Source organism: Nelumbo nucifera, chromosome 3 (genome assembly GCF_055504915.1).
Source record: "Nelumbo nucifera cultivar China Antique chromosome 3, China Antique-T2T, whole genome shotgun sequence".
Classification (NCBI taxonomy): domain Eukaryota; kingdom Viridiplantae; phylum Streptophyta; class Magnoliopsida; order Proteales; family Nelumbonaceae; genus Nelumbo; species Nelumbo nucifera.
The window spans coordinates 13781383-13805017 of NC_142651.1; the positions used below are offsets into that span (position 1 = coordinate 13781383).

Genomic DNA, 23635 nt, shown 5'->3' on the forward strand with positions numbered 1-23635 from the left:
GATTAGTTAATTAGTAAAAAAAGGCCACTCATATCTAGCTGCTACTAACAAAACAAATAGGATGCAACACCAACTTCATCTTAATGTTGATCCTGATTCTAATGTTATATTTACTGATGGATCATTTGTAAATCATCTTGTAGCTTCTGCAGCCTATGTTATTATATCTCCTCACAATTCCTTTGTTACAGCGGCAGCAGCAGCAGTAGGACGCAAAACATTGTAAATAGTATGGACACAAAGCAGGGTAGTTTGGAATGAAATGAACAGGGTATGTAGGAACAGGTTGTCTTTCTGAAATCCTTTTTGCTATGGCACATGAGTTAGCATCTAAGACTACATTATCTGAGAACAATCAATTGGAATTCCGTGATGTACCTCCGGACTGGGTGAGAGAATTATATTGCAATCATCCTTCCCCGGAGGAACTTTGTAATTGTTGATTCAAGAGATGGAGAGCTGTTCACCTGTCGACGAATGACGCGAATTCTTGATTCAGAAAGTAGCAGCATCTGTGGAGTGGTCAAAAGGATCTGTGACACTGGCTCCAAGTAGCAGAACGCAACCAGGGACTCCTTAATCTGAATGGAGCTGGAGTAGTCTTTGCGAGGTTCTTATCCTTCCTCAATAATGCACTTTTCTCATTTGTATGAAGCAGTTGGGAGTGTCCCTTTTTTATATAACTTGCTTCCTCAACGTTAAGTTATTCCCTGTTATTAGGAACAAACAATAACCAAATAACCAATTGAGATAAGTGATCCTCAACAGAATAATTCATGTCCCATCAGATTTGAGACAAGTGTCTCACATTGATTGAGGATCTAACCACTTGGTCAAATGAATATCCATTAGTCCAATACGAGTTATTCAACAATATTGCTATATTTATGCATAAAACATTTTCAAGTAAACAATTAAATAAATTTATTTTTTTATAAGATAAATAAATAGATAATAATTTAGAAAAAAAAAGTGAATGATTATGTATGAAAATATTCTATAGAGATAACCATAAAATAATCATCTTCCATCAACATGTGGCTCATTGTTACACAACCATTGGATATTCCAACATGTTGAGAATCAAACGAGGGCCTATGACTATTCTACCAATTGTCCTAAGTAATGAAAGTACCAAGCTAAAAAGATTTTATCAAAATAAAAATCTAATAGCATTAATTTACGTTTGCTAGTTGTGGCGCTAGTGGCGCACATTTCAAACACGTTTTGTACTCATTCTGAGACAGTAGTCATGTTTGAGATGCATGGCTATAGATCATGTTGAGAGCGTGTTAGGAGCAGATTCAGACTCTTTTGGCTCAAGGGGCTTCTACATTTTTGCAAAAACTCTTACCCTACCTTGAAATATTTTTTTAATAGAGGAAAATATTGAAAATGCTTTTAGATGGAAGTTAAGGCAATGTTTGGTATTTGAAAATGAGAGAGAAGTAGAAAGTTGAGGGAAGTTAAAATAATAACTTTTCTCTATATATTGCAGTGTAGATTAGAGATACTATGCCCCCTCTCTCAATATATAAATCTTTCTGTGTTTCAGCCATGAAAACCGATTTTGGATCTCCTGCCCATGATAATTCTGCCCACATCTATCCATAATACGCTACGTCCGTGCATTAAGAACATCTCCCTGTGTATAATATTATATAGGAGGATGAGATGTTTTTCATATATGACTACGATGATATGTGAATAGACCTAAGTAGAGTTATTGTGGGCATGAGATCTGCACTCATGAAAAACTAGATGAAAGCAAAGAAAATGTAAGTACACTTTACATATTATTGGTCCTAATGGACATTTACTTTGCCAAAACTACTTTTATTAATAACATAAAAGCCTACCAAAAAAGAAAAGAAAAAACATAGAAAGATTGTTGTGATTAGGAGTTTCACCTTTAATATATAAACATTAATTTAAAGGGTAGAAACTGTTAACCAACTTAATTTTCCTCCTATTACTTGTGGATCAAAGTGAAAAAGCTATTGGAGATTTTACTTTTACAATTATTTTGCAGTACGCTGTGTATTCATCTTTACCATATTAATTTCTTAATTTACATTTGTTGTTTTTATTATTTAGTGGCTATGGAGACCTAGGGGTGCAACTGTGCAAGTTGGGTGGGCTTGGAAGGGTTTATGGTAAATCCTGGCCCAACCTAAGATTTGGTCCTAACGCCTGAGCTCAGGCTGAGACTGATGCCAAGCTCAATCTTTTCATCTTGAGCTCAGCCCACGTTTTAATTTGATGCCTTTAGATTTGATTCGGGCTCTAATCAGGTTTGGGTTGGTCAATGAATCCATTCTAAAATTATATATATATATATATATATATATATATATATATATATATGTAATTATGTTAATGTGTATGCATATATATATATGTATATATGTAAATATATATACAAATATGTATGTATGTATGTGTATAGTTGGACCAGTCTTGAATTGATTATATGGATGTGTATAATTGAACTGGGCTTGGATTAGATTTGAACTATCTAGAGCTAAGCCCCGGCCCAGCCCAAAAAAACCTGAAGTCTTGAACCCAATCCCAGAACCAGAATTAAAAATTCAAACTTAACTCATGTAAAATTTCAAGCTGAATCGGCCCAAGCTGGATTGGACCCAGCCAAATTGCACCCCTTTGAGGATCATTCACATCAAATATATATAAAATATGTTGTGAATGACTGAATGGTCGACGTGCACTTTACGCGCTATCTTTGAAATAGAAAAGTAAAAGAAAGAACAAAAAAAAAGTCAACTTTTTCAAAATACTATAAACAAGTGAAACATTATTGTCATAGCCTTTGTGCTAATGCCATAACAATTGATACGGATAGAAGAATTAAATAGTTGTATGTAGAACACATTAATGCTTACAAACTGTGTGAAATTAGAGTAAAAATGTTGATGTTAAGTTTGGAGATAAATTGTAATCGCTTCATTATAATTAAGTTTCTAAGATCAGAAGATAAATATCCAGTCACATTTACATGCTATAAAATTCTAAAATTGAGGTCCCAGAGAACAAACACAGACTTCATAACAAGCAACCACTGGAAATATTTTTCAATTGATTCGCTTATAAACTTTGAAACTATCCTTACCTGCAACTTCCTTGGAACTAAGAGTACCAAAAATGGTTTTGACTATTGAGAGAGAGAGAGAGGATCGGTTGAATAGTTAGCAAGTAATAAAATCCAGCGGCCCCCGGAGTTCCCCCAAACACTTCAGTAGGAGGGAAAGCTTGAACTCAGAGAGAGAGAGAGAGAGAGAGAGAGAGAGTCCCACTGAAGGGGTTGAGGGAACTCTAGGGGACACCTGATGATTTTGCCTTAGAGCAAAAACTGTACTCAGCTTTCATATTTATATAGTGATGAGGTCCCTGATTTTGGACATGGTGGGCTTTGCTAAGAAGACCGTTAAGGTCTGTGACTGAGGAGGGCATAAAAAGAAGATAAGCCATGTACATTGAACCTAGACACAATCTTGGGCTGCATGAAGCGGGTATAGAATAAATGTGGGTGGTGCTAAAAGCTCTTCCTCTTTTCTGGAATCCTTCACCTCTCTTTTACCACGTGATTTTGCTTTCCCTTGCCAAAACCCCTCTCTCTCTCTCTCTCTCCATTAATTTTTGCTAGGATTGTTTGGTTTTTGTTAGATTAGATATCAGTTGGGATGAAGCTAATTTCCTGATCATTAATTCATGCTTGCTTGGCCTATAAATGTAGTTGCAAGAGATTTTTCATATATTAGATGGGTCACCTTTCTTCTTAATTGTTAGAGATTAAAAACTTATATAGGAACTTCACCTAACAGCTTAGATTTTTAGGTTGAATGGTTCTTGAAGATGATATCAGATTTTTAGTTTGATTCTCATTGCCTTCATTCATTATACTTAATTAAATTCAAACACATGGTATGAATGGATTTGTGTTCATCCGCACTTAAGCCCGATGGACTTTCATATGAGGGGGCGTATTCTGATGTCCTGTCCCTATTTTCTAGTGTGATGTATTTAAACTAAATTGCAGCCCAAAACTGACCATGCATGTGTCATAGGCTGACTCAATTTCAGCCTAATCTCTGTTTCAGTTCTCAACTGAACTGCAGAATAGGTTACAAGTCAGAACCATGATTTGAAAATCAGGTCTGCACTTGGCTGATTCGCTGAGTCAAATTAACAAAATTAATTTGCCGATAATGGTGATGCATGGCAGGGTAACCAGGATCCAAGATTAAGGTTGTTTCGCCAATCGCCACTCACATCGGCCGACTCATATATCTTCAATTCAAACATGATATATATTATAGGACATTCCAGATAGAAAATCAGATTATTTCTGTTCGGTTGTTAGCTGCCTAACAAAAGCAATGGATGAGGGACTTAATCCCTGGATTGAACCAGGGATCCAGGGAAATGCACAGTCATGGTTTAAACCATTATGATCATTTTTTTTGGGTAAAAACAGGATTAAACAGAAACAGAAGAACAGGAATACTTGCGGGCTAACTCCAGAATCCATTCCAGACAGCTCTGGAAGAATTCACCACATTCTCTAGGGCCACTAGCTACCAGGCTGTGAGATACAGTATTTGCGCTGCTCTATTTACATGAACATGAGAAGGCCACATTCCAGTTTTTACTAATATCAGAAATGTCCTTAACTAGGAAAACAACATCCCTGGCTGCTTCACCATTTTCTTGATTAATCACATTCACTAAGCTCTGACAATCACTTTCAATCACAAAAGATGATGCCTGCAACCTGGAGAGGATCTTCAAACCTTAGATGATAGCACAAGCTTCAGCTTGATTAGGGGACCTGACCTTCAACTTCCTAAAAAGAGCTGCCACCACACAACCAGACTGGTCCCTCGCAGTGACCCCGAAGCCAATTATACCCTCACACAAAAAGCTCCCATCTGTGTTGATCTTTATAGAGACTGGAGTAGGAGGATTCCAAAAAGCCGAGCCTTTCTTCTCCCTAGCTAGAAATTTATTTCTACTCTTCCAAAGAGCCCATAAGAGGAGAGCTGATTCTTGAAGGATGATTTCTTTATTTTGACCTAGATTGCTTCACTCTTCTAACCACCATTTGAACCAATCTCTAAAGGAGGTGAAAATAGGGAAAAAACTCTGTTCTAACATTCAGCACTGCAAGAGGAAATGGAGAATTATTTCCTCCTCTCTGTTACATTTACGGCAGATTCTGGAGTCTCCCGTCCCTCTACTGAACAGATTGCTTTTAGCTGCTACACCATTCCAACAACATTTCCAAAGAAAAATTTTAATCTTAGGATCTATCTTGATGGCCCAAAATTGTTTATCCAACCCCAACAGCACTTCTTGCGATTTTTGTTATTTCTGTTTCTGAGGAGCACAGTGATGCAGCGTGGAAGCAATGAAAACCGGAGCGGGCTATGCAAGCATCGGGCGTTTGCTAGCACCTAGGGAAAAACACCGATTTCTCTAGGAGAGAGATAAGGTGGCGAAAATAGGAAGAAGAGAACTTGAAGAAATTCTGAAAATCTGAAGTATGAATTGATGAATAACTTTGGGAAAATAACAGTATTTATAATACATTTGGGAATTGTAAAAGAACAACATGAGTCTTTATCTTGATCTTGATCCTCTTGGGCTGTCTTGATAAGGTCGAACCCTCTTGGAATTCTTGGGCTTGATCTTCCACCGTCCGATCTCCTTAGCTCTCCTTATGCATGAATCTGGGAGTCTTGGATTTCTTGATGCTTCTTGGAAGAGTCTTGATAATCTTGGATTCTTGATAAGTCTTGGAGTCTTGGAAGAGTCTTAATGGATCTTGAATTATCCTATTATCCTTTCTTGACTTATCTTGGACTCTTGACCTTATCCTGGGAGCTGCCGCCCCTAGGGGTGAGATGGGCCTTGGGATGGGCCTCCATCGCACAGTCTCTTATCTACAAAGTAGGCTGATTTCACAGAAAATAAACCATTTTCACTCAGAATCCAAATAAGTTTTTCATTCCAATCCCCTGAGGCCAAAGGGATATTTAGAATGTTTTCAGCATACACCTCAACGAAATAGTTTCCGATGAGGTTCTCATTCCAACCATTATGATTAATTAGATCTAATATCGTTACAGATTTTTGCGCATTGGAAATATAAACAGGGCATTACCTGCAGCTTGGTTTGGACAAAAAAACTGATTGTTATTTGGCTGGTGAAACGCTAATTAAGGTGGTGATGGGTGAAACTCAGCTTTGGCTTAGCTGTTCTTCTTCTTCTTCTTTGATTTCTTTTGAAGGGCTGCACAATGGGGTAACCCATCCCCCAACTCATAACCCCCAAACCCAAGTGCAAGCGGGATTCAATCCCAAGTGTCCATTATGACCACCAGGAGACCTTACCAAGCAGCTGGTTGGCACCTTGTACTGTCTGATTGGAATTTAATTTCAACTTATAGAATCCATTGTGAAATCACTTGGGATCTACTATGCTTATAAATTGTTCCCACATCCATACCCATGGAACACCACTACTATGTATTGAGAACATCTCCCCATAAATGATGAGCGAGATTCCCTAAGTGTGTTTATAATTACTCGTAGGTAGGAGAGATGTGGGAACAACTTGTGAGTAATAGATATGAGCCCATCATTCTGGATCTACTACCCACAAATAATTCACACATCCATATATACCCACACAACACTAGCCCGAGTGAAATACCCACAATAAACATTTTGAAGAAATAAAATAAAATTTAAATCAATATTATTTAAACAATAAAAATGGAAAAAAAAACTTAAAAAGTTAATATTATTTAAATATTTCAGTAAAAAAATATTAAAATATATAAATAATTAAATAAAAAATATTTAATATTATCTCATAAATTTAAAATAAATAAAATTTACATATAAAAAATTTTTAAGTATTTTCAATATTAAATATTTAGATAACTAAATATTTTAAACAATGAAATATTTAACATAACTAAATTTTAAATATTTTAATTATTGAAAAACTATTAAATAAATCATACTTTGAGTATTAATTAAATAACAAGATTATGTAATAACTTAAAAAATTATTAAAAACACAAGAACTATAATATATTTAATAATATTTGATAATAATAAGATAAAAATATAAAAAATATAAAAAATGTATAAATATTATTGAAATAACGAAAATAGATTAAATAATTTAGAAGTGTTGAAGCTTCCAAATTATAAAAATATCTAATAACTTTCAAAAAAATATTTTTTATAGATATTATAAAATAGAATAATAATTAAAATTATTATTATACTAATAATAAAAACATTATTTCACTTATCTCAATTAATTATTCTAGAATATAATTTTCAGAAAAATTAATATTTCTAAATAATAATTTCAAAATGTTTATCTATATCTATTATATATTTATATATACAAAACTTAATATTTGTTGCATTTTTAGTAATTATTTATTATATTTTTGTGATAAATATATTTTCAATAATCATGTATAAGTCTATTTCTGTTTTGTTATTTAACAGTAAATTTTTAATAATTATTGGAGGATAAATTATTGTTGTTTAACTTTTTGAAATTTAATTTATTGTACTTATTGGATGTATTGTATTTTTGTTATAATTTATTAGTTAATATTTATTAGAGATTAAAACTAATATTGAAAATTATGCTATTTATTGATTAATTTAATATATTTTAGTAATTATTTATTATATTTTTGCTATCAATTTTCAATATCATTAAAGATTAAACTATTATTATTTATTATGGATTAGACTATTAATTTATCTCAAATTAATTATTATTATTTTTGTATTACTAAAAATAAAGAAAAATAGTATATAAAACATAAATAATTATTAATTATTTAAAAAGTTAAAATATAACAAAATTATCTACTCTTATATGTTTCTATTGTTTCACTTTCGCTTAACAAATCCTGTGCATTGCGCGGATCCTCACTAGTAGTAAAATATATAAAAGATGATAACCACTCCCTACTAATTATGGGTAATTTGTCTACATATTGTGTTTGGGATCCACCATTCACAAAATAAATTTTTAATTAGGATTTTTATTTAATTTGGAAGATGAATTAGATTTGATTTTTAATTAATGACCCACTTATCCGGAAGAACGTGTCCTTTTATCAAATCAATTAATGTAATGGATTTAAGAGGCTTTGTACTAGACATTTTATTTTGGAAAGCCTCAAGTAATTATTCAATCAAGAACATGTACAAATACAAAAGTGGCAAAAAAATGTTAAGGAAACCATGTACAAATTATTGGAAGGAATAAAATTGATAATAGAGGTGAAGATGAGAAAATAAGATTTCTACAACCAGCGTATACAATAGGAATGTCCAACAATTGTAGAAGAGACACCAATAGAAAAGTTAGAAATCAGCACCACTCCAACAACAAACATAGAAACCCTAAATTTTTTTTGGTAGATGGAAAACATTCATAACACCAGGAAAAACATAAACAAGATTACAGGATTGGACCAGAACACAACCCGTCCTGAATAGCCAGGTTTAAAACCCACTTTGGGTAAGAGAACAAAAAGAAACCTAATTCCTTAAGACCTTTCTTGGCTAGCTCATGTGCTAGTGTTACCAGATCTATTAACAAACCCAAAAGAAACATTGAGATCCCCCGCAGCTTCCAGAATATCTTGACCCACAAAAAAAAAGCATCTTTGGCCTGGTTACTATCCGTTTGCATTAAGGCCTTAACTAAATTTTCACTATCACTTTCTATAACAGCTTTTGGATTATGCAATTGGTGAAGAATTTCTAAGCTTTCTTTTATGGTAAAAGCTTCAGCCTGAATTGGGGACAAAGCCGTGGTTTTTCCAAAACGAGCAGCCATGATTTGGCCAAGATGATCTCTAATCACAACCCCAAAACCTGCCACGCCCTGATTCAAAAAACTCCCATCTGTGTTTACTTTTAGCACACCTATATCAGGGGGAGACCAAAAAACCTACTTTCCCCTTTTATCAATTGTTGGGGAAGAAAGCTGCCAGTGTTGTTGGAAAATTTGGTTCTTCTCCATCATCATCCTGCAAGTCACATTAACAACTCTAATTGGGTTAGGAAGCTCATTATTAAGAATAAAACCATTTCTATTTTTCCAAATTCGCCACAGGAGGTAGAAAGACAGGTACAAAATTTCAATATTCCTATCCCCCCATTTACCACATTCCTCAACCCAGAAACATAGCCATGATTTGAAATCTTTAATAGAATTGAATGCAGAATTTTTGAGGTTTAGAGAGCTAGCAAACCATGTGACCTTGGCATGGTGGCAAAAAAGAAAAAAACAAAACCAAAAAAAAAAAAACAGAGCATGGATGATTGTTTTTGATTCCCCCTTGCAAATTGGACAGACCCCAGAATCTATCACCTTTCTTTTTGATAATTTTTTTTTATTGCCAAAGCTTCCTAGCAGCATTTCCAAACAAAAGATTTAATTTTGGGATCTACCTTTAAACTCTAGATTAGACTCTAGTGTTTTTTCTCTAGGGGTCTTGCATCCCTTCCCACCTTTGACCCTCCTATTTGGTCTATTTCTATAAGGTTTTGAGTTGTCCAATAAGCAGATTTCACCGAGAATTTTCCATTTTCATTTAGAGTCTAGATGAGTTTATCACTCTTATCCATCATAAGGTCTTTTACCCTTAGCTCATTTTGGTTTCGAGGAGCAAGCTCTTGAATTTTGAATCCTTGTATCATAGGAATATCCATGGATCCTCCCAAACCTTGACTCTCTCCCCTGAATTAACTAACCAACGACATCCTTTTTGAGAATTCTTCTTGCCGCTAGTAAACTCTTCAATCCCCATGAATCCCTCTTGGGTAGATTTGTATAAAAAAATTTATTTTTTAAGTACTTTGCCTTAATTATTTTTGCCAACAAATTGTTTTCATCACACAATTGCCAAGCTTGTTTAGCTAGTAAAGCCCAATTTAAGCAGTGAGGGTCCCTGAACCCCAAACCGCCATTTAGTTTGTTTCTGCATATTTTCTCCCAATTCAGCCAGTGTATTTTATTTTTGGAGATTTTGGAGTTCCACCAGAACTTCCTTTGGATTTCTTTTTCAAATTTCCACACACAGACCTTGGCAATGGGAAACAAGACATTGTGTAAGAGGGTATTGCTATTATCACTGATTTTAGTAAGACCTCTTCTCCTGCAAGAGAGAGGAGAAGGCTCTCCCAACTCTATGATCTATTTCCTGACCTCTCCACTAAAACGTTATAGAGATCTTTCTTTGACCTTTCAATGTTAGTTGGTAGGCTCAAGTAAATTAAGGGGTGATCTACTTTTTTCATTCCTAAATGCATTGTCATCATTTTTTTGGAGTCTGTGATGCATATTTTTACTAAAAAAAAACCTTAGATTTTGACAAGTGTACCTGCTGTCCAGAAGCTTTCTCATGAGACTAGATAGCCTCTAGGATGACCATACCTTCTTGGGAATCAGTTTTGGAGAATAGATAGCTATCGTATGCAAAAAAAATAGATGTGAGATTGTAGGACAATTTAGAGACAGTTTAATAGCATTGAATAGGTTATCATGGACCAGATTATTCAGTTTTGCTAAAAGGGCTTTAGAGACCAAGAGGAATAAGTAAGGAAGATAGGAGGTCTCCATGTCTTAATCCCCTTTCAGGGATTATTGTGTCTCTAGGGGATCTGTTAAGCAAAATTCTATAAGTCACTAAAGTTACACAATTCATTATCCAACTTATCCACCTCTCCCCAAACCCAAGCTTTGCTCATATCTAATTTGAGAACCATCCATTTTCTCTTTCCTTTTGTATGTTTCATGTAATGAATCATTTGATAAGCTATGAGGATGTTGTCCTGTATTAATCTTCCCGGAGTAAAAGCATATTGGTTTGGCCCCACTAACTTGTTTAGGAGAGGTTTCAGCTTATTTACTAAAACCTTTGCTATAATTTTATAAATTGTGTTGCATAAACTAATAAGTCTGAAATGATTAGGTAGCTCCAGATATTTTATTTTGGGAATGAGGCTATAAATGTTTGATTTAGTTATTTCAAAAGAAAACCCCCTCCAAAAAATTTTTTAACATCTTTGAAAATATCATCCCCCACCACTCCCCAATATTTTTGATAAAACAAATTTGGTAGTCCATCTAGATCGGGGGCTTTTCTAGGGGCCATTTGAAATAATTCCTCTTTAACTTCCTCCAAAGTCACATCCCTTTCTAATTGAAGTCCTTTTGCTTCATCTATTCTCCTATCAATTCCATTTGTGAATTCTTCTATTCCAACAGGATTTGAGGATTTCAAAATTTTTCGAAAATTTTTGTTTTTCCTTCTCATCATTGCACCAAATTCCTTCATCATTTTTGAGGTTTAGTATTTTGTTTCTAACTCCTATTTTCAAAGTAAGAGAATGGGAGTACTTTGCCTTCCTATCCCCATATAGAAGCCAATTTATCCTTGCCTTTTGGTGCCACATAACTTCCTCCTCTTTCAAAGCCTTACCCAGCTCTTTTTCCAAACTCTTCAAATTTCTATTATGTAAATCATTCCCTGATTTCTTCTGGATATACTCAATTTTCTCTTTTAATTCCTAGATTCTTTTTTGGATATTTCCAAAAACATAAGAAAATAAAAGCTCTAAAAGAAAACAATAATGTGCATGTCCCAAAACTTGAAAGTTTTGCATGTTGTTTCAGCCCAATGGAAGCCTCCCCCTTCGGGATGGCTTAAGTGCAACTATGGTGCATCTTTCAAATCTAATTTAAAAGCGACCACTATAACATGCATTATACACTCCCTTGACGGTGATCTTTTGGAAACTCAGCATGAAAAATCTGTTGCACTCCAGCAGAATCAACAGAAGCTCAAGCCTTAAGGCTAGGCTGCAAATTAGCCAACTCTCTGCCTCAATGTTTTAAAAACCGACTCGGAGGTCGAACCGTTTTTGCCTTCGGGTCGTGGGTCACCGGTTCGATTGGCAGAGTCAAACAGTCCAGACTGTGCCACATCATCATATATATGTATTAAGTATATATATTTATATACATATGTATATATGTGTATAAATATAAATGTTATCAATAAATAATGTATAAATATGTTTTAGATATGTTATATGTATTTTTATATTTAATTTATATTTTTAACTCAGTTTTTAATTTTTTATTTATAAAAATATTAAAATTTGCAATTAGTGGCAAAAAAAGGTTTTTTTTCCAAAAATAGTGAAAGTTACCCAAAATAAAAAAAAAACCCAATTGGACATCGGAATGCAAAGTTATGGCCTTAGAAAGTTTGCATACATTGAATGTGCAACCTGCGACCCAGTGACCAGGTCAAACAGGTCAACGGTTGAACCGATCGGGTCAAACAATTCTTGACCAAGTCAATGGTTTTTGACCGTTTGACGGGTCTTAACTGAACCGGACCCAGAATCTTGGCCGGGTGACAGTTCGAACAGTTCAACCGGCCGGGTCAACAACGGGTTGAAAACATTGCTCTACCTCATACAAGGGTTATTTTTAAGTCTAATGCCAAATAAGTCACTACAGGAAAGTGTATCACGTCTCAAGGGAAGCTAATAATACTGCTCATGAACTTAAGGCATGACATGCAAACATTATAATCTAGGGGGGCTCAATTTGCCCCTCGACTCTCTGCACTCAATAACCACGATTATCTAACTATGTACCCTCTTTAAGTTAATCAATAAATTCCTGTTTTCTAAAAAAAAAAAAAAATCCAAAAGCACAAAGCCTATAATTGGGGTCTTGTTCTCTGGGGATTTAAAAGCATAGGGTTTGGGCTTTGCCCAAACGCTACATTATTTTCCTAACTCAAATTAAGAAAAAAAAAGAAAAAAATGCAAAAAGTTTTAATACATCATATTGATATTAACCTTTCTTCCAGATAAAATTCGTTATTAATTACAAATTGAACCAAATTTGGTTTCCTCTGAATCAATACCAATGTCATATTGACATTAACTCTGAATACATACATACATACATTTGGCGTTCCTGGATCAAATGCGATAAGTTTAGTGAACCTCACGTGCATCCCTTAATCCCCTTATTATGTATAATATGTAATACTAAAACTATTTGAAAAAGAAAAAAAGTAAACCAGCCTTTGACAGATGATGAAGAGGTTTAACGAAAATATCCATCTCACATAATATTAGGGGTGCAACTTGGCAGGTTCGGATTTGGGATTTGTTAAAATTTGAATGATGGGCCTGATATAGAAATAGAGTCAGGGCAAATCTATGCCCACACTGTTCTAACAGCCTTTTGCAATCTTATATTGAAAATATCTTCTCATGAAATAAAATATATAAATACTAAGATATTCTCAATGCAAGACAGTAAAGACTGTTCAAATGAACTTTGTCGTGATTAAAGCCAAACTCTATAGAATAAATTCTTCAACTTGGAAACCCAATTTGCACCCCTATTTATGACCAGATAATATCATCCATCACTAAAGTAATCAGCTTCAAAACAAGGGTGCAACTTGGGCCGGCCCGAATTAGTATTTTATACTGCTTTGGGCTTTGATCTTTGGACCAGGGTCATTCAAATTTTGACAATAACCACAACCTAAATCAACCGGGGTCATTCAAATTTGGACCGAGCTTGGGGTTATTGTCAAAATTTAAATGACCCCAATCGAAAGATGGAAGGCCAAGTTGCGCCCCCTACATAATAATGTACAAGAAGCCGGCCTTAGGGAACTGGTTCACATGACACGAAATCAAGCAAGTAATATCGAGTGGCACCTGGAGTTCCCCCAAACACTTCAGCAGAGAATGACTAATGAGTCCCAAGTCCCACTGAAGAGGTTGAGGGAACTCTGGGAGACACCTGACGTAACTTTGTTCGTTTTGGTTTGAAACAAGGGAATACCCAGCCTTTGGTATTTATATATAATGATCGAGGTTCAGACTCTGGCTGTGACGATCGACATGGGTGGCCATTGGCATTAAGGAACCTTTGAAGACCTGTGGGCTGTGGCTGTGAAATGAAGCGATTAAGCAATGTAGACTGAACCAAGACGCAATCCTGGGCTATATGGAAAGGGCATCCTAGAATAAACGATGGTAACGCTCTCTCTCTCTCTCTACCTTTTCAGCATCCAATAACAACCCATGCCTTATCAGGATATCCTTGACCTCTCCTTTGCCATTTTCCATGTGCTTTTGCTTTCAAAGCCACTTGCTGAGAGCCTCAGTCAGACCTTCGGATCTTTCCTCCTTTCTTTTTCATAGTGTTCAATTCCATCGATCGTAACCCAATCTACATGTATACCTTGGTATTGGTTCCCTCTCCTAGGTCTGTACACAGTATTTCTCTAAATGGAGGAAATTAAGAATTACACAGACCTTGGCATTACCCCACCCCAAACATCAAAAACACACCAACAATCAAACGAACCTAAAGATGAAAGAACAATTATGTTCTAAGCTTTAATGTTATGATTTGTCATAATCTCACGGTTAATGGTTTCAAATAGAGGTCTATCATAAACACAATTATCATACCAAAAACTAATAGACCTACCATTTTCTACTTGTCAAGAAACGTCTTTCTTAATGAAATCTTTAGTCATGAGAATACCCCTCCATGTCCAAGAGATACCCTTTTTAATTAGGCAGGATTGAGTGGGACAGTAAGTGTGTTTTGTATCTAGTTCTGGGATAAGTGAGCTATGTCATCTTCTGTAATATTTTGCCATATATTTTTATGTTGGTTGATGAAATAAAATTTTAAGTTGGCTATCCTCTACCTCGAGATTATAAAGTGGAAATTTTACACATAGCTTGTCGATGTGTTATGCAACTGCTTATTGAAGACCAGATAGCGGTACTCGGATTTGAGCATGTAGTTGTTAATGGCCCAACATGGGCATCCATCTTTAATGAGAAGATTGGCATCGAGATATATGTTTGAGTGGGTGTTGGTGTGTGGGGTGGTGGCGGATATTAGATTTTGTCAGCCAAGGATAATAGATTAGTAGTGTTGGGTTGATGTCAATTTGTGTCAAACAACTCTTTCAAATGAGCATATATATATATATATAAAATAATAATAATAATAATAAAATTGGATGGTCCATGTCAGTATGTCTCTCCTTTGAGATGAGCTATTTATCTATTTTCTCATTTTTGTATTTTTTTCTTGTTTTCTTTTGTTTTAAAATATAAAATAGTAATCATTGTTTATATTGATTAGATTAATAAAACTACACATTATTAGAGAGAGACCTTTGGGTTTTCCAATGCCTCTTATTTTAATGTATTGTTATTATTACATTTAAGAGAGAGAGAGAGAGAGAGAGAGAGAGTGAGAGAGAATATAAATAGGTTTATTCCACTTAAAAATCAAACTTAAGAAACACTAATAAAAATAAGAAATTTAAATATAAAAATATTAATTGATAGTTTTAATAATATTATTAGATAGTTTATGAGTTGAGACCTTTATTGTGCAAAATGAACTCATTAAAAGTGATAAAAATTAATGAAAATTTAAAATGCAGAACCCATTTTATTAACAGTAATTTATTGCAAAAATTACTGAATAATAATGAAAAAATACCAACAATTAATTAAAAATAAGAAATTTAAATATAAAAATATTAAATGATAGTTTTAATAATATTATTAGATAACTTTGTATTAATGCATTTTTAATTAATTAATGTTTTTTATGAGTTGAGACCTTTATTGTGCATAATGAACTCATTAAAAATGATAAAAATTAATGAAAATTTAAAATGTAGAACCTATTTTATTAACAGTATTTTATTAAAAAAATGAAACAATACCAACAATTAATTAAAAATCTGGAAAATTATGAAAAACCTAAACATAATTAAATACTAAAAATAATTAAAAATATTGAAAAGTAACAATATTTTATATTAATAAGGATATTTACTGAAAATAATTAAAAGTATAATTAATAGTATTTTATTATTAAAAAATACCAAAAATTATAAAAAAATACCCATGCTAGAAATTATTGGAAAATATTGAAAATTAGCTGTATTTTTTATTAACTATGGTATTTATTTAGCTATTTAATTTATTTTTACTGAAAGCAAATGCAAATTAATTTTGTAGTAACTAATATGCAAAAATTACAGAATAATAATGAAAAAACAATGTATTTTAATTATTAATAGTAATATAATTAACAATAATTATTTTTAAATTATAATTAACAACAATTATAATTTAAGCTATAAATAGTAGAAAATTACTCTTAATTAACAAAAAGTTATTTAATTATATTTAATTACTAGATAATTACACTTAATTATTTTTAGCCAAAAAATTTGCAATATTTCTGAAATTATGACAATTTTCATAAATTATTGTATTTTAAATAAATATAGTAACTTAATAATTACAATATTTTAATAATTAATAATAAAAGTAACAAATTGTTTATAACTTAACCTAACCCGATTTGATCTAGCTGAGATATGCACCATGCCCACACATTATAAGGGATTATCATATTCGAAGTTCAATTGGGTATCAAACTTTTGGAGTTCAATGATGGCTTTAGCGGATAGAACCCAAGTTAAACAACCCCTAATAAGCTCAACTTAGAAGTCATATGCATATATGGTAAATATTATTATATAATTTTTAAATAACAAATTTTATATTAATATATATAGAAATGTTATATATTTTTTATACTAGACTAAAATTAAATAAAAATTTTAACTTGTAAAAAACCATAGTTTTATAATTAACACAAGCCTCTTTATCAACAGAAAATGTGCAAGCCTGAGCCCGAGTCTGGCCCGACCATCGGGCCTAGATCTTAAGCCCGAGCCTAGCACTTATATAATGTCCGAAGCTCGAGCCTGAGCCCAAAACCCGATCCATACACAGAATGTCTTATTTTTAGTATACTTTTATAAACTAATATTATAATAATTTAGTAATAATTTAATAAATTAATAGACTAATTTATATTTCTTAATAGTAAATTGATATTTATTAATAATTTAAGAAGCATATATATATACATATATTAATTATATATAACATAAGTACTTTTTTATATATGTAATAGTATCGGGTTGGGCTTGGGCCTGGGCCAAGCTTATTTGAGAAAGCCCGAGCTCGAGCCCATGGGCCTGAAATTTTGTCCAAGCCTGAAAAATAATAGATCGGGCTAGGTCGGGATGTTGGGTTATCTGGCTCATGAATAGGTATAATTGTATATATACACAATTGTATACATCAAAAATCATATGAAATAAAAATTTAAACATCTTTTTCAATTTTTTTTAAATGAACCTCTCATAGCTTGGCCTAATCTGCGGCCTGGCCTGGCCTAGCCTAAGGCTCGACCCATGGACCAGCCCAGACCACGACATAGCACGGGCCCATGCGGGCTCGGGTCTTGTCAACCGACTTAGCACGGCCCAATTTACACCTCTACTTGAACCCGCCAAATACTAGGGATGGGGCAAGGGAATTCGAGGGGGTGCCTTGCTCCTGAACTTGCCAAACATTGAGGAGTGGCTGCTTTACCTTGAACCCGCCTGACATTGGGGACAGGGCGGGGATGGGGTAGAGTGTTTTAACTATGGGGCAGGGACAGGGATGGAGTGCCCTACCCTAAACATAATTATTAATTATTAATTATTAGTAATTAATAAAAATGTTACTATATAATTATTAATTATTTGTAAAATTAATAAAAATGTTAGCTTTTGTAATTATTTTTATTTATTTAAATTTAATATAATTTTATTTAAAAATAATAATTATTATTAAAATTACTATAAATTATTAATAAAACTAAATTTATTAAAAATATTTATTCATATTAAATTAACAATAATTATTTTCTATAAATCAACAATATATAAAAAATAAAATTATTAAAATTTTAGATATTAACAATTAATAAACAATAAATTTTGATTATTAAGTTAATATTAATTAATAATAAATAAAATTATTAAATCTTTCAAATTTTTCCGTACATTGCACGGGTCCCCGACTCCCCGCTAGTTGAAAAATAAGTAAAAGTGGTTTAATTTTTTTTTTTTCATTTTCAGAGGCAGCATACTGTTAATGGTCAGTGGACATTGCTCCAAACAATGGAGGCGCAGAATCTTAATGGTGAGGTCAGTGAAACATGTAATAATAAAAAAAATGTGAGCACAGGTTTCCAGTAGAGATTTTTTAATGATTTTTATTTCACATTCCTTGATTATAAATAAAATTTCAGAAGTGCCTTCATGAACATTTTTCCCCGTTTTTTCTATTTTGAATCAAGTGAATGATTCTCATGTGAGGTGTACTCATGACCTATTCAATCGGAATGATAACTTACAAGTATAGAGACGAGCTGTTGCAGATGTGTGGCTTCAAGTGTTGCAGGGTTGGTGTGAGGAGCAAATCTAAGTGCATGTATTCACATCTGTGGACCTTCATCCATGTTTTATGTTTATTAACTTTTGGCCCCTCTCAATACAAAAGCTCAACCCAACATCGTGTGCGAATGATATCCAGTTTGGGTAATGTATGAATATGCGCTCCATTATTGTCTTTGAGTGGGAACCCATCCCCATTCCTGAACGTATACAGAAATGATGGATCTTTATGTATTTTCATGACACATTCATTCATGGACTCCAACGGAGTGAGCTCTGACCCACTAAAGGGTGTTATTTCTATATTGTATATGGTTCATGCATGATGATTATCAATAAGCAATTTTATATCATGATGTAAGCATGACATACTATCCGAGTCCCATTAAAACTGATTACAAAGTTCCAATTAATTAATTTTTCTTTAATTTTTATCATCTTTTTGCTGTCATTTTAAACACAAGTCAAATGTGGATTAAATCCAAATCCAATCTGAACATCTGATTGGATGCAGATGTATCTGAATCCGATCTGAATAGGACCTATATGAGATGTGTCTCATCATGCACTAATATAACTTGAATCATAATGCATCCCTATACGTGATAACGACCATACGATCAAGAGTGAACAGTAATTGTTTGGGTCATGGTCGAGTTGGCTTTGGATGCCACGTGGCCGCTCAATCGTCTCGGTCATGTCAGCGTTGCGTCACCACCTCTATGACCTACCTCGACTCTGCAGCTACGACAGCGCCATGCTATCTCCATGATCCCCACCTTATCCCCCAGTCACATCGACTCCATGTTATGCGGATAAGTACGACCAAGATAGGAGAGCGGATGGGGACCATGCCATTAAAGATCAGGTCTCATCCCAAAGACCTCGGCGGATAACATCATCCCGACAATCTTGAAAGCCTAATCTGATCAAGACATGAACCTTCGGCTATAAAAAGGTACTTCCCACTCAAGATAAGGGATTTCGACTTTTAGCCCTCATACCATTATACTGTTCGAACTAGCATTGTTCTCCAACTGCTCCACCCGATTCCCTATTGCCCTCTACTGACTTGAGCATCGAAATATCTACCTAGGGATAATTCCTCGAGTCTCTAACATCTTCTTGTTCGTAAATCTCATTACACGACTCCATCCTTTCACTTCAGCTCCGCCCAACTGGCAAGAACCATCTGACTGTGACTTCGATTCTTACACTACCTTAGATCGAATATTTTGTTTTATTTGGTTATGTGCATCATCTTTTCATGTACAAACTTTACGCACTAATTCAAAGTTGAACAAATCTGCATAAATGAATGAATTTGCCTTTGGAGGTAAAAAGAAAAAGGTGTAGAGAGATTAGGTACTCAGTAGTCAGTAGATACTGATGCATCTTGTGTCTTGTACAAAAGCATTTGCCATTTGAAAGATTAGGTATGATTCCAAACCATACCACTCTGTTTTTGAGAATCAATAACCCAACACTCCTCACCAATGAATGATTTTCACCATGTTGACAAAGTCCCTGTCTATGAACTATGATGATGATCTTCCTTCTAATAAAAGCTTATTCTAAAAAAATGAATTGATTAATGGTCCCAAGAATTTTCAACGTGACAGTTATTCCTATTGAAGGGTGTGTCTGATTAATCAGAGCGTAGGAAAGATAACAAGTTATTGATTTGATCCAGACCATCATTCATTTTTGGTACCAAAAAAAATATCTAGTTTTACACGTTGGACTATTACCGTTCACGTGGCTGATTCATTAAGCATCGAAACGACAAAACTCGCCCGTCAGACGTCAGTGATGGGGCTACATTCCAAGTTCATCTTCTCGATCATTTGCGGGTTATTACTAGACATGTACTGTGTTGCTCTGTTTTCGCTTTCATGGAATGTGTACGCCAAGATTAGAATCTTTCTTCTTTTTTATTTTGGAGGGTCATCCCCGATACTTGAACAATTGAACCCCTCCTTTGTCCGTTTTTATGACGGTCCGGATTAGCTAAAGACAAGAATTTACAAAGCGATTGGGCATCAATCGCCCACGTCTCCTGTTCGGACTGTGGAATTAATGATGAAGTTCGACACCACTAATAAAGTCATGGGCGTATTGTACAAGATGCGGGTTCTAGCATGAAACCTTACCATTAGTTTGAGAGCCCGTTGAATAGCTAAACCTCACTCTCAGGTTAGAAATATCTCCTCATTCTATTCTATCAACAGATTTTCCACTTTTACCAATTTCAGACTTCCCAATATTTCTTCTGTTCTTCTGTTCCTGTCCATGGCCAACTTCTCTCCGTTCTTCTGTTTTGTTTTTGCTGCATTTGCTCTCATCAATATTTCTTCTGCACATGGTGTCAAGGTTTACGAAATTAAGAAAGGAAATTTCTCTGTAAAGCTTACTAATTGGGGTGCAACCATACTCTCCGTTGTTGTTCCTGACAAAAATGGTGTGGTTATTTTCTCCTTCATTTCTTTTCTTTTCTGTAATGTGTTTTAATAATTAACGTGGCCAATTTCCTTTGGTCTTCTTGTTGATTGTTTTTCATCTTACCTCAACCTCGTTTCTTCTTCTTCTTTTATTATTTCAGGTAAATTGGATGATATTGTTCTGGGTTATGACACCCTTGAAGCATATAAGGTGAGGTTTGTAGTTTTCCATTCCTGTCCTCGATCCTCTCCTTCTTCCTCACCATAAGTGAGAGGATGGGGCTTTGCTGATTATTGGGTATAGCAGAAGATTTTATATATTGAGTACTGCGACAACTTTCATTTTTTTTATTTCATATTCCATCTAAAGTTTGTTGTGGTTGCAGAACGATACATCCTACTTTGGAGCGATAGTAGGACGGGTGGCTAACAGAATTGGAAGAGCTCAATTTACTTTAAACGGAACCACCTACAAATTGGTGGCTAACGAAGGGAAGAACACGCTTCATGGTACGCTCTAATGCAGTTACTCTCTCTCTCTCTCTCTGCAATGGCCGCATGGTTGGAAATCTGTAAGACTGTAACACGTATTGTTTGGTTGTGGAATTTTTAGGTGGAGTAAGGGGTTTCAGCGACGTGCTGTGGAAAGTGATAAGATATGTACCAGAAGGTCATTCTCCTCACGTCACCTTCGTCTATCGCAGCCCCGATGGTGATCAAGGTTTGGCCAATTTTCTTACCTAAATTTATTTTTCTTTGCCATTATCTTTGTTAATTTCTGAATTTTCCATTGGTCGGGTCAATGTCAAGGGCCAAAATTACAGCATTCATGGATGCATAACAAATGAATTGGGCCGGCTAACGGTGTAAGGGTGTGTCAGTACTTAGTACTCAGTAGATGTGGTTCGGTTCCGACCGATCGAGTTCCGACGACTTCCCCCATGGCCTAAACATTGGAGCTGACTGATATAAGCGAAAACAATGTTGGGCCAGGCCCCACACCACCCATTAGAGGCATAGACTGATAGGCATTAATAATGACATGGACGGACGGTCGTCCTCCTCTTGCCATGTCAGTATCATAGACATGCGGTTGTCTGAAATAAATAATAATAATAGTAAGACCTCTTTTGGTTCGTGAGAATAGATATGGGTTTGGAATCAGAATTGGAATCCTATTTCTGTTCCTGCTGATTTGAGGAAATGGCGGAATGAAATTTCCTGTTGATCCTAATTCTCATTTTCATTTTTATTTAAATTAAATAAATTATAAGAATAGACCATTCCGCTTCCAATCATAAAGGATTTGGATTCTAATTCCAATCCTGACTATAAACCAAACGAACCCTAATAATCGTTAATTGATCATGCTAATTACACCCAAGCTAACTAGCCAACAGCCAACCAACCCACCGGCTCACCTGTTTCTGATGAAAAACATTGTTCAGGCTTTCCGGGAAATCTCCTGACTACCGTTAGCTACACGATCGACGGAGAAGAAACTTTGAGCGTGACCATGACGGCCAAGGCTATGGACAAGGCCACCCCTGTGAACCTGGCCCAACACACCTACTGGAACCTGGGTGGTCACAAAAGCGGCGACATCTTATCGGAGACAGTCCAAATCTTCGGCTCCCAAATCACACTCCTTGATTCCCAACTCATCCCCACCGGCAAGATTGCCCCGGTGAAGGGCACACCCTACGATTTCATGCAGCCACGAACCGTAGGGAGCAGGATCAAGCAGCTGTCAAACGGGTACGACATCAATTACGTGCTCGACGTCGACGAGGTCGGTGATGACCAGTTGAAGAAGGCAGCCACAGTGTACGATAGCAGATCGGGTCGGATGATGGAGCTCCGTACAAGTGCACCGGGTGTGCAGTTTTACACCGCCAACAACTTGAAGGACACCAAGGGAAAGGATGGGGCCGTTTACAAGGCTCATGCTGGGCTTTGTTTGGAGACAGGGGGTTTCCCCGACTCAGTCAATCACCCCAACTTCCCTTCCACGATTGTCGTTCCTGGCAAGTTGTACCAACATTTGATGCTCTACACTTTCACTACCACCAAGTAATATGTAATTAATTACTAATTACTACTGCTGCAGCACCCAGTCGACTTTTCAATATCTTCTTCTTCTTCTTCTTCTTCTTCTTCTTCTACTTTTCTTTGGGTCATCCCTTTTGACTTTAGTTACGTTGTAATGACTGTAACTAATGGACATCCTATCATGAAACTAGTGTTCAAAAGTCGGGTCCATTAAGATAATCAATTATATATGCTTGAACGAGTGGTCAAGATCTGGCCTGTTTAGTGTTCACACACATTATCCAGCAGAGAGATCGAGAAGAGAATTACTTGGATCATCAATCCATCATCTCAATCTCAAGTTCTGAACTCGTTGCACTGATTTTTAACTCTACCCACAAATTCAAGGGTACGGTTCATAAAATGGGCTACAGTCAAATGTCTGTGTAGACCATACAAATATCAACTACAGTCAAATGATGTAAATACTTGTCACGCACTAACCCATTTAAAGCTGAATATCGTACTCGAGCATCACTATGGTGGAGTAAAGCTCAAAAGCTACTCCACCATAAAGGGTATTCCAACTGATCTTCTATATATAGGTAATTTATGATGGAACCCGTATGGATGTTTATTTTGATCTTGAGTTTCAACCATCAAAAGGTGGTATTCTTTCTACTTTGCATTTATGAT

At 35.0% G+C, this 23635-nt stretch overlaps 1 protein-coding gene across 1 annotated transcript; it reads left to right on the forward strand.

Moving 5' to 3' along the window:
* The first annotated feature begins 20576 nt into the window (after window positions 1-20576).
* LOC104597087 (uncharacterized) lies at window positions 20577-23211 on the forward strand. Its single transcript, XM_010258486.3, has 5 exons — window positions 20577-20928; window positions 21070-21119; window positions 21295-21418; window positions 21522-21629; window positions 22357-23211. The coding sequence occupies exons 1-5, from the start codon at window positions 20760-20762 to the stop codon at window positions 22983-22985; spliced, it is 1080 nt and encodes a 359-aa protein (XP_010256788.1). The 5' UTR covers window positions 20577-20759; the 3' UTR covers window positions 22986-23211.
* Window positions 23212-23635: the final 424 nt, after the last annotated feature.

Bases quoted from the DNA above. Each gene is read 5' to 3' on its own strand.
- LOC104597087 (XM_010258486.3), top strand. From the start codon at position 20,760: ATGGCCAACTTCTCTCCGTTCTTCTGTTTTGTTTTTGCTGCATTTGCT. The intron at 21,120-21,294 runs GTGAGGTTTGTA...TTGTGGTTGCAG, and splicing joins ACACCCTTGAAGCATATAAG to AACGATACATCCTACTTTGG. The intron at 21,630-22,356 runs GTTTGGCCAATT...AACATTGTTCAG, and splicing joins CAGCCCCGATGGTGATCAAG to GCTTTCCGGGAAATCTCCTG.